This window comes from Neoarius graeffei, chromosome 3, assembly GCF_027579695.1.
Source record: "Neoarius graeffei isolate fNeoGra1 chromosome 3, fNeoGra1.pri, whole genome shotgun sequence".
Taxonomy (NCBI): domain Eukaryota; kingdom Metazoa; phylum Chordata; class Actinopteri; order Siluriformes; family Ariidae; genus Neoarius; species Neoarius graeffei.
Genome location: NC_083571.1, coordinates 60,709,913 through 60,720,758, shown reverse-complemented (window position 1 = coordinate 60,720,758; position 10,846 = coordinate 60,709,913). Strand labels below are relative to the sequence as shown.

The 10,846-nt window shown below is 42.0% G+C and overlaps 1 protein-coding gene across 2 annotated transcripts; it reads right to left on the bottom strand.

Annotated features, from left to right (window-relative positions):
* Positions 1–230: 230 nt before the first annotated feature.
* LOC132883435 (caspase activity and apoptosis inhibitor 1) lies at positions 231–8,424 on the bottom strand. Of its 2 annotated transcripts, none has more exons than XM_060917071.1 (6): positions 8,253–8,424; positions 7,758–7,952; positions 7,331–7,415; positions 3,985–4,051; positions 983–1,062; positions 231–848 (listed from the first exon to the last, which is right to left on the bottom strand). In XM_060917071.1, the coding sequence occupies exons 1-6, from the start codon at positions 8,343–8,345 to the stop codon at positions 436–438; spliced, it is 933 nt and encodes a 310-aa protein (XP_060773054.1). In that variant the 5' UTR covers positions 8,346–8,424; the 3' UTR covers positions 231–435. The 2 variants fall into 2 exon arrangements, with proteins under 2 accessions (XP_060773054.1, XP_060773055.1); XM_060917072.1 differs by having other exon boundaries at positions 983–1,047.
* Between the last annotated feature and the right edge of the window lie 2,422 nt (positions 8,425–10,846).

The window sequence follows — 10,846 nt, the reverse complement described above, 5'->3', positions numbered from 1 at the left end:
TTAATTTCCCTGAGGGAACCCTCCCAAAGGGATCAATAAAGTTTTATCTAATCAAAAAGTATTTGACTACATTTACACTAAAATGTAAAAATAGTGTGTAAATCTTACCGCCAACGGAACAGTCCTACTATACAGCCGTTCCTTTTAAAGTGAGCGCAAAATAAAACAAATTAAAATGTGGGATTTATATGTAACAAATCACATGCAACATCTAAGAACTTGACACATGATTAATGAACAGTATTTTCATTTATTTGAAAGGGGTCATGGTGTTAGCCACGTCACTTGACTGAAAGAGTCCGATCTCTAAAATAAGACTGTGGTCCGAAAAACAAAAACACAAAAAGCCAATATGGCTGCACATGTTCCTTGGACAAAATTATAGAAGCCAATATGACCTCAGAACCAAGTTGCTCTGCTTCGAGCCAGCAGAGTTTATTTCTTCATCTCGTTGGCCTTCATGAGAGCTTTGATGGCTCTCGCTCTCATCTCTAACTCCAGAAGTGCCAGCTGCTGTGCTGATGGAGCTGCAGCAGGAATAGGAAGTGATGCAGGAGCTGCTTCCATAGCAATCGGCTGCAAATGCAGCTTCAGCTCTGCCTTGTCACTACTAGAATTGGTCAAATCAAGGATCTCACTGACGCTCTTGTCAATGTCACGCTGAATCTCCAGCTTCGGCTCATCTGATTGGAGGTCCGGTTCAGGAGGCGGGACAGAGGACTGAGGGGGTGTCACTGTGGGAACCGGGACTTCCTGTTCTTTGGATTTGGGATCTTTGTGGCCTTCGATGTCACTGTCATTCATGTCGGCGTTAATGCTCAGAACATCACTCTCTTCTCCAGACAAGCCTGTGCAAAAAAAATATATATATTATGCATAAATATTATAGAAATATGATAATGCAATAAGTTCCAACAGAGATTTTCATGCAACTCTACATCTGGATAATGATTTGTAATATTTTAGTTTTATTAGTTGTTACCTTGCTTGTCTTCTCCTTCAGCAGTCTCTTTCACAGATGACGTGGAGTCCACATTGTTGTCTTGCCTAAATATTACATTCCCAAAAAAAAAAAAAAAAAATTTCAAAGACATGACTAAATTAAGTCTCATTTAATTTCTGTGAGCTAGTTGTTGATGCTACTGCTTCGAATTGCAGCACTAAATGTGATGAAAGTATCCTACAACAAACAATGATGAAAATATGACCCATCATACAGCCACTGTTTGTCTATGGCACAAAAAAACAAAACAAAACCCATGACTACAGGGGGCTGTGATGTCACGATGTGAAAGCAAGTCTCTTGGGTTTTGGATTCATCGGCTGGATGGATTACATCCATACACCTGAGTGATTACATTTCAGTGTGGCATGTTTCCTGTACGTTTGCTGATGGAAATGCAACTGATAATGAAATGTCACAGTGAAATGCAGTGTGGTTCAAACAGCTTCTTTAGCTTCTCAGTGTGGGACATTATATTATTAGAGTTTGTTGGGGAGGAGGGGGGGGGCAAATTCAAGCTAAACATAAAGAGAGGGGAGACCATCTGTAGAGACCACATGCATTAATGCTCCATTTTATACATCGGTATAGCAAGTAAATGACTTACAAGGTGTGTCCAGTGATCTGTGGCCATGATTACAAGGCATGTAATAATTCACCCAATTCACAATACAATTCAATTCAGGATACTGGGGTCACAATTGAGTGAAGAAAATTTTATTACCAAAAATTTGCAACATTTATTTTCCTATTTTTTAATCAACTTAAATATTCCTTTAGTTAAATGAAAAAAAAATCTTAATAACCAACAATAATTATTTACCCACATTTGTAAATGTTACAGTAAAATATAATTGTCTATTAACTAAAATACTCCTCATCTCTCATCTCATTATCTCTAGCCGCTTTATCCTGTTCTACAGGGTCGCAGGCAAGCTGGAGCCTATCCCAGCTGACTACGGGCGAAAGGCGGGGTACACCCTGGACAAGTCGCCAGGTCATCACAGGGCTGACACATAGACACAGACAACCATTCACACTCACATTCACACTTACGGTCAATTTAGAGCCACCAGTTAACCTAACCTGCATGTCTTTGGACTGTGGAGGAAACCGGAGCACCCGGAGGAAACCCACACGGACACGGGGAGAACATGCAAACTCCGCACAGAAAGGCCCTCGCCGGCCACGGGACTCGAACCCAGACCTTCTTGCTGTGAGGCGACAGCGCTAACCACTACACCACCGTGCCGCCTAAAATACTCCTTTTCTTAATAAACAGTTTATGAACATTTGTACTTCCTCCATTTGCTTCTCTTTTCTTTAGCTTTCAGCAGCGTGTAAAAAGAAAGCTCTGATTTCTTGTTAAGTCTATTTGTACATAATCACACTACAGCTCTTTCCCATTTTAGATCTGTTTTTGTGGCATTAGAGCTGTGTTACTTCCGCTTAATTTGAAGTCATGTGCCTTCCCTGCTATTTAAATAATACTGGCTGGCATTGAGATGTCAACCAGATATATTCCATTCAGCTAGCATGATACTGAACGAGTTGAAGACGAGTAGCTGAATGGAATATATCTGATATACCATGAATAAAAGCCAGCCAATATTATCTCATCTCATCTCATTATCTCTAGCCGCTTTATCCTTCTACAGGGTCGCAGGCAAACTGGAGCCTATCCCAGCTGACTACGGGTGAAAGGCGGGGTACACCCTGGACAAGTCGCCAGGTCAGCCAATATTATTATTATTATTATTATTATACATACACATTCCTTTAAGGTGTTCAATGCGTCTTTCCCTTTCAAAATTCTCTCAAAATCTTCTATATTTAACGAAACAAACCTGGCGGTCATGTTTGTTTACAAATTGTCACAGTCACTCGCTAGCATGGAAGTTTTACATCTCTGACATCATGTCTTGACAACCATGCAATATCACAAACCACATTCAACGGTCACTCTCCATTGGATAGTGTGACGTAATACATGTAGGATAAGCGACATGCTAACAATATTGCATGCTATCAAGCCAAATGAATGAAAACACACGTTTTTATTCCATCAAAAAAGTGTCCTGTATGTATGTTATTGCACCCTCTGATGTTCAAACAATGCAATTACAGCTAAGAAAAACTAATGGCCCTTTTCCACTACCCTTTTTTGGCTCACTTCAGCCCGACACGGCTCGCGTTTCGACTACCTTAGAGCAGCACAACTCAGCTCGCTTCAGCCCTGCTCAGCACCCAAAACTCACACGGTTTTGGAGTGGGGCTGAAGCGAGCCAAACCGAGCCGAGTGGGGCTAGGGGCGTGAGGAGACACTCCCCTGTGCACTGATTGGTGAGGAGGAGTGTCCTCACATGCCCACACACGCCCCGCGAGCACGCTGGGATCTGTAAACACCGTAAACCCGGAAGAAGAAGAATTACGAAAATTTCTGAAGCCTTATGCGCCTCGCCTCATCTATACGCTCTTGCCAGTATCTGTTGGCGTTGTCGGTGACAACAAGCCACAGCACCAAGACCAGCAACACTAACGACTCCATGTCTTCCATGTTTATTGTTTACTATCCGGGGCGTGAGACTACCGCTTAAAAGGTCACTGATGTCACTGTTTGCGCTGCCTAACGACATCACGTGACGTCCACCCACTTTCACTAACTCCACCCAATGTGTCCACCCACTTCCAGCCAGCACGGTTCAGCGCAGTTGTAGTCGAAATGCAACTCCAACAGCCCCAACTCGACTCAGCCCAACTCAGCACGGCACGGCTCAGCCCAACTCAGCCGCGTTGGTAGTGGAAAAGCGGCATAAGATTACGCAGTCTGATAATAATCACTATTCATTTTTTTCCTCAAGTCTTCATAAATTTCTATCATGATTTATCATTCCAACCTATTGATTACATGAGCAATATGGTAATACAGTATAAAAGTTTGTGTACAATAAAACAGACGAAACCTTGGACATCTGACTTACTGACTGTCCACTGAAGTCCTTTTGGTCTCGTTCTCATCAGCTTCTGAGCTTGCAGTCAGCTCTTTACCTTCAGAAGTGAATGAGATAGCAATAATCAAAATGAAGGCACATACAGGGTACAATTTATATACAGCATCCAAAAAGACAACTTTTTTTTTTATCATCAGCCGAGAACGAAGCCACATTCCCTTTCCCACAACATTCCAGATGCTACGCTGACAAAACTACTCTCGCTCTTTTAAAGGAATTGGCTCTTTGCAGCTAGAGGTCACAGGCTTGGATACCACATAGCAACACCATACTGGAGAGCAAGCTTTCAGGTAAACAGAACCATCGACAAGGTCAAGCACAAACGTCTCAGCAGTTTATAGCACTTAATCTCTTTCCTTTTCTAGAAGAATTATCAATGAAGTTTTCAAAGTTTAATTTCAGCTAATTTTTACAGGAAGAAATTATTTTATCGCGAAGGCATTGACTTTTACTGGATGGCGTTTGGACCTTCGCGGCCAAACAACATAGTGACTTCGCAAGGTACGTACACCAAAAAAAACCTTGTAAAAACACTTATTGTAATTCTAACAGCTCAAACAGTTTTCAAGGTATATTGTTATTTTTGTAAGGTTTGGCTACATCTTGGAAGATGTAAACGAACAAGATTACCGTGATGATAATACGAAGCTCGTCTTCCCTCCTCCTCTCAGCTCTTTCCCCTTTAACAGCTGTGTGTGTATAGAGATCTTGCAGTCACATGACCGGAAAGTACACAGCCGCCATCTTGTCGGTAAAAAACACAGCTGAATACTGCTGCACTCGTGTACAGAATGGATCAATTTCAACCGACGGACTACATGGCTCATTTTTCTAATGAACAGATAACTAGATATATGTCTAAAATAAACGATCTACAGATTAGTGACCCTTATGGCTTTCCGGACAGAGTTTTCACGACCGCGTCAGTGGATTTTGAACTGCCAGAGGTGGAATACCCAGACGTGTATAATTACCTCATTAACTTTCCCTCGCTGTTCAGTGGTGAAGCGCTGCATGCTTATAAATCTCTGGACAGTTATCTTTACAGAAATTCAGGATTTGTCAGCGACTCAGATATGGCATCTTGTAAACAAGAAAATAATCCTCACTGGATGGGTAAGTCACTTAAGTATTGAGTATAGCACTGACCAGCCGATTATAGAATAGAATAAGGTAATTCCAGCTGTAATTCCAAATTGTCCGTCTTGTTTACATGGATCTGGCGTTGGAGAGGTAGAGGCTTAGCAGTGGAGATTTGAGTGGCTGTTTTCTGAGCTTAGTCAACAGGCCGGCTCTGCCTGCAGCCTCGCTTTTGCTTCCGCTCCCGCTCCCGGCGCCGCCTCCTTCGCTTTGCTTCCGATAACAATCCACGGAGACCCCGCTGGTCTCGCTATCTCGTCCGGAATGTTGTGCATGCGATGGAAATCGCTACAAACCGTCATTTTCTGCTGGAAACCAATGTCCAGTAAGTCCATACGGTTATAGTGGATATTGAAGTCCGGTACAGACGAACAACACGCAAAAATACACACAAAAAACAAAAAACGTGCACAGGTAGGGAGAGCTTGTAGCCGCAGCCGTTGTAGTAGAATTGTATATAGTAGGTTTTTCCAGAAGAAAAGGTAGAAGTAGAAGCAGAAGTAGAACCAGAAATAGAAATAGAAGGCGGAAATATGGCGTTTGACCGACAAGATGGCGTCTGTCACAATCTGGATCGGCTGTGACGTCACATACAAGTGCTCCATAAGTGACAAATAAAGGCTTTTTCTGTAACCATGTGATTTTTACTGGCAATAAAATCCGCGAATCAACAGATTTCACTTCTATGAAGTTTAAATCTCACTTGGCTAAATAACGCATACGCAGTCCTGACACGGACACGAATAAACAATTCCGTTGTCATAGTAACACGATTCTTTCTGTCTAAAAAGATCGCTTTTCTCAGTGAATAAAAACAAACTAAAGAATATTACATAAAATGGTCAATGAGCCATCGATGTGCTTTAAGTATGTGCTATCATTTCGGTAAATTGTTTGTTTATATTTTCAAACCTTACAAAAACAACTAGAAAATGACGCTGACAATTCTTCTAGGAAAGGAAATCTATTAACCACTATAAACTGCTGAAACTACTTTTGTGCTTGACCTTGGTGAGGGTTTTGTTGACCTCAAAGCTTGCTGTCCAGTATGACATTGCTATGTGGTATCTAAACCTGTGACCTCCAGCTGCAAAGAGCCTGTACTTAGTGATTTTGGTGCTGATCTGTTGGTTGGGGCTGTGTTTGTGTTATTCTTGTGAAGAGCTAATACTTGTCTGCTGCACTGATGACCCTGTTATTGCTAACGCACTTAAGCAATTACAATTGTGTTTAACAGGAGAAAAAAAAATAATTCAACAACCTCAAACTGTCCGGTTTCGCAGTAAACACATACAAAAAAAAAAAAAGTCTCTGTCTTCTCTCACCATTTTCCACTGACATTCATGTCATCTCATTATCTCTAGCCGCTTTATCCTGTTCTACAGGGTCACAGGCAAGCTGGAGCCTATCCCAGCTGACTACGGGCGAAAGACGGGGTACACCCTGGACAAGTCGCCAGGTCATCACAGGGCTGACACATAGACACAGACAACCATTCACACTCACATTCACACCTACGGTCAATTTCGAGTCACCAGTTAACCTAACCTGCATGTCTTTGGACTGTGGGGGAAACCCACGCAGACATGGGGAGAACATGCAAACTCCACACAGAAAGGCCCTCGCTGGCCACGGGGCTCGAACCCAAACCTTCTTGCTGTGAGGCGACAGCACTAACCACTACACCACCGTGCCGCCCACTGACATTCAATTTCATTTTAATGAGAAATCCAACGCAGAAGTAACGGAGACATTGGCGCAAATATTGAACTCAAAGTTACAACAGCTTGGCTAATTCTCATCTATGAGACGACGAGTGTTATGGCATTCATGGTGTTATTAGCAGGAAAGTTGAAGCTTTAGAGGCTGATCTGTTTGCAGAGTGTACAGATGAGGAGGTGAGACAATTGCACAGATGAAGCACTTAAGCACTGCTGCAAACAGATCAGCTTCCAAAGCTGTTGACAGGTGTTGTGGGGAAGGAGAAAGTGTTACCGAGAGTGAAAATAGACCAATATGTCGAGAAAAGAGATTTAAAAAAAAGCCAACTCAGAATACGCAAGTCGTTCCTGATGGATTCTTCTTACAAGTGCAAATGGGAAAACTGCATGCAAAAATGGTATAGAAGCCTGAAATTTTCTCTCTTTTTTTAAACAGTGAAGTAAATGTCATTAACCTTCCAGGATCTGGAGCAGGTTGGTCTCTGAGAGCTGCTGCAGTTGATCCCAGCACAGTGTCTTGATCTCCGGAAAGGTGCAGTCCTACAGAAATATCACATCAGTAAAGAAAAGGTGATAAAGAGAAGATCAGGCATCTCCAAATTGTGACACATCTTACAGTCAAACAGATATGAAATTAAAGTTAAAATGTTACATTAGGGAAACCATGACCTAATGGTTAGAGAAGCAGTTTGGGGACCAAAAGGTCACTGGTTCAAGTCCCTGGACCAGCAGGAATGGCTGAAGTGCCCTTTTGCAAGGCAGCTAACCCCCAGCTGCTCCCCAGGCTGCTCTGGGTATGTTGTTCTGGATAAGAGCATCTGCGAAATGCCTGTAATGTAATGCAATGCAATGCAATGACATGACATGACATGACATAAAAACCTTCAGCTCATCTGGCAGCATCTTCTTCAGCTTGTTTTGGCCAAGGACATGGAAGCACTGCTCCAGCATCTCTTGTCTGTCGCTCATGTAAGCGCTGATGGGTTTGAAAGGCACAGTGAGATCCAGGCCACCTTCCTCGATGTCACTCGGCTCTTCCTTCACTTCCTGCACATCATTCACTTCTTCCTTAGGATCCTTTCACATTAAAACAAAAACAGATGTGCCAGTTATTTACAAAAGGTAATGTAACCTATTTAACAATGTAGATACAGACTTAAGGTTATCTATCATACAAAAATGTATATTAAAGCATATCAAAGACAGATGTTTTATATATCACACATACATACAATATACTAGTATATACGAGTATACTGTAAACTATATACACCATATATAATAACCACTGTAATAGCAATGAATGGTTGTTTATATTAGCATTAACTAGCAAACCAGAATTTGGACCGTATTATTATTTTTTAATAAAAAACAAACCCTAACACTGCATTCAGTGCTTCTCCTTTTTCTGTCTCCATCAACCAACTCTCGGCGAGAGCGCTTTCTTTTCTTTTCTTTCGCCGACTTCATTCTCTCCGTGTTGTTGTTCTTGTTTTAATTGCTATGTTTGTAACACAGACACAACCATTCTCCCAACGCGTACCGGCTTTGGCGCACGTTGATGACCTCACAGTAAGGTCGCAGCCATTGCGATTAGTCAACGCGTCCGCCATCTTGGGAAGGTCCAGAATTCTTTGCAATCCAATGGAAGTAATTGAAGACCTTCGCAAAGTTCGTGACAGACATTTTACGTCTTCATACAGCAGTTAAAATACATGTTCTGTTAATGTTTTGGTTAAGCCTATCACATGGAAAAAAAAAAAATATATATATATATATATATATATAGGGTTCGAGCCCCGTGGCCAGCGAGGGCCTTTCTGTGTGGAGTTTGCATGTTCTCCCCGTGTCTGCGTGGGTTTCCTCCGGGTGCTCCGGTTTCTCCCACAGTCCAAAGACATGCAGGTTAGGTTAACTGTTGACTCTAAATTGACCGTAGGTGTGAATGTGAGTGTGAATGGTTGTCTGTGTCTATGTGTCAGCCCTGTGATGACCTGGCGACTTGTCCAGGGTGTACCCCGCCTTTCGCCCGTAGTCAGCTGGGATAGGCTCCAGCTTGCCTGCGACCCTGTAGAACAGGATAAAGCGGCTAGAGATAATGAGATGAGATGAGATGATATAACTACATATATACAGTGGTATGCAAAAGTTTGGGCACCCCTGGTCAAAATTGCTGTGACTGTGAACAGTTAAGCAAGTTGAAGATGAAATGATCTCCAAAAGGCATAAAGTTAAAGATGACTCATTCCCTGTGGCACTGTATGCCACAGTGAAAGTCACACTTTGAGATCATACTTTTTCCCATTCTGATGTTTGAAGTGAACATTAACTGAAGATTTGTATCTGTGTGGGATGTATAAATAGGGGTCTGTTTAATTTTCACTCATTCCAGTTAAGTTCAAGTTCAGCAATAATTTTTTTTTTATTTTTAGTTTATTATTTTGCGGTGTTTTATATGTTTACTTAGTAGCTCTGTTTGCCTGTAAATGTGGTGTAGAGTGTAGTTGCGCATGTTAGCCAGCAGGTGGTAGTAATATCATTGTTTCTGATTGTTGCTCAGACTGGATTGTGGTGATCTTGCGTTTCCTGTTATGCCACACTGACAACCTGCCGTAAGTGTCTTGGACACACACGGGTCGCAGGGTTGCGGTGAACCCGAGGGAAAGTTTGGGGGAGGAGTACAGGCAAAGTACTTGTCAAGTACAGGCTGACTTCCTTGAGGCATGGGAAAAATAGCCTGTGGAAAGCGTATGTCTGACACATGTGATTGGTGTGTGATCAGTGAGTGTGGAGTGCATGTGACTTGCATTTTACCAGTTTCCTCCACTAAGAGTACGGGCCGCACTTGTGAAGCATGTGTGACGCACTTGATAAACAAGTGACAATCACTCATGCTTGTGATGCAAGCCAGGGCCCTGTACTACGAACGGAGGTCAACCTACCCAGAAGTAACCCAGGGTTTCCCCGCTAAACCGGGGTTGACAAAACCTGGTTATCTTGTTTGGGGTTAAACGGTACTACGACGCCAGTTATGAAGTTGATTTGTTGAACCTGGTTTAACCTAATCAGGGTTAATGCGCGTTCACGTGAAAGGGGAGGTTATCAGCGCAAATCCCCACTGTTCACAATGGCCAGGTCGCCGTACTTCACGGAGGAAGAATGCGCTGTCATAATGCAAAGCTACGAGGAGTTCAAAACAACATTAAGAGCAAAATCTAACACAGCGGCTGCCAATAAGGAGCGGCAAGCATGTTGGCAACGAATTGCCGATCGGGTAAATGCGTAAGTACATTCTCCCCTCTACATGTTCCAGAACAGAAGTATAGGATGAGAGAAGCTTCATGATCAATCACAAGTCACAGAAAATGGTCCTTCGACGTGGCCCCAGTCATATATAGCTTGTTTAATGTCCGAAAAATCCTGAATAAAATTTGGTATGGTAAATTCATGGAGTCGCCTACTTAAGCTGATATGTGCACAGAGTCACATGAATTAGGATGACTGACTGTTCAGTCCCTTTGACTAAGTTGGTGTCGGTCCTGTGAACATTTCAGAGGCAACAGCAGTGCCAAACGCACCTGGCAACAGGTGAAATATAACAACATGATTCATAATGGTGTGTGTGTGTGTGTGTGTGTGTGTGTGTGCGCGTGCAAGCAAGCATTCATTTGCCTTTTATTTATTCAAGTTTTATCTGTTTGCCTAATAGTTCAAATTGTTTTGTATATAGTTTATAATGTTGTTGTGTGATATTAATGATAATATTGTGGGAAACTACTTTGCACGGACGTTCATTTAATTTATTCTATCGTCATTTTGTTTGTTCTATTTTTGTGTATTTTATTTATTTATCTGTTTGTCTAGTTGTATCTATTTTTCTAATAATAATATATTTTTTGCATTAATAGTTTGTTTTTTCCTATTAAAATAATCTTGTGTTCTTGTTATAACTTTATCTATTTATCTGACTG

Bases quoted from the DNA above. Each gene is read 5' to 3' on its own strand.
- LOC132883435 (XM_060917071.1), bottom strand. From the start codon at position 8,345: ATGAAGTCGGCGAAAGAAAAGAAAAGAAAGCGCTCTCGCCGAGAGTTG. The intron at 4,052-7,330 runs GTTAATGACATT...TCACTTCTGAAG, and splicing joins CCTGCTCCAGATCCTGGAAG to GTAAAGAGCTGACTGCAAGC. The intron at 1,063-3,984 runs GTAAGTCAGATG...TTTTTTTTTTGG, and splicing joins AGGACTTCAGTGGACAGTCA to GAATGTAATATTTAGGCAAG.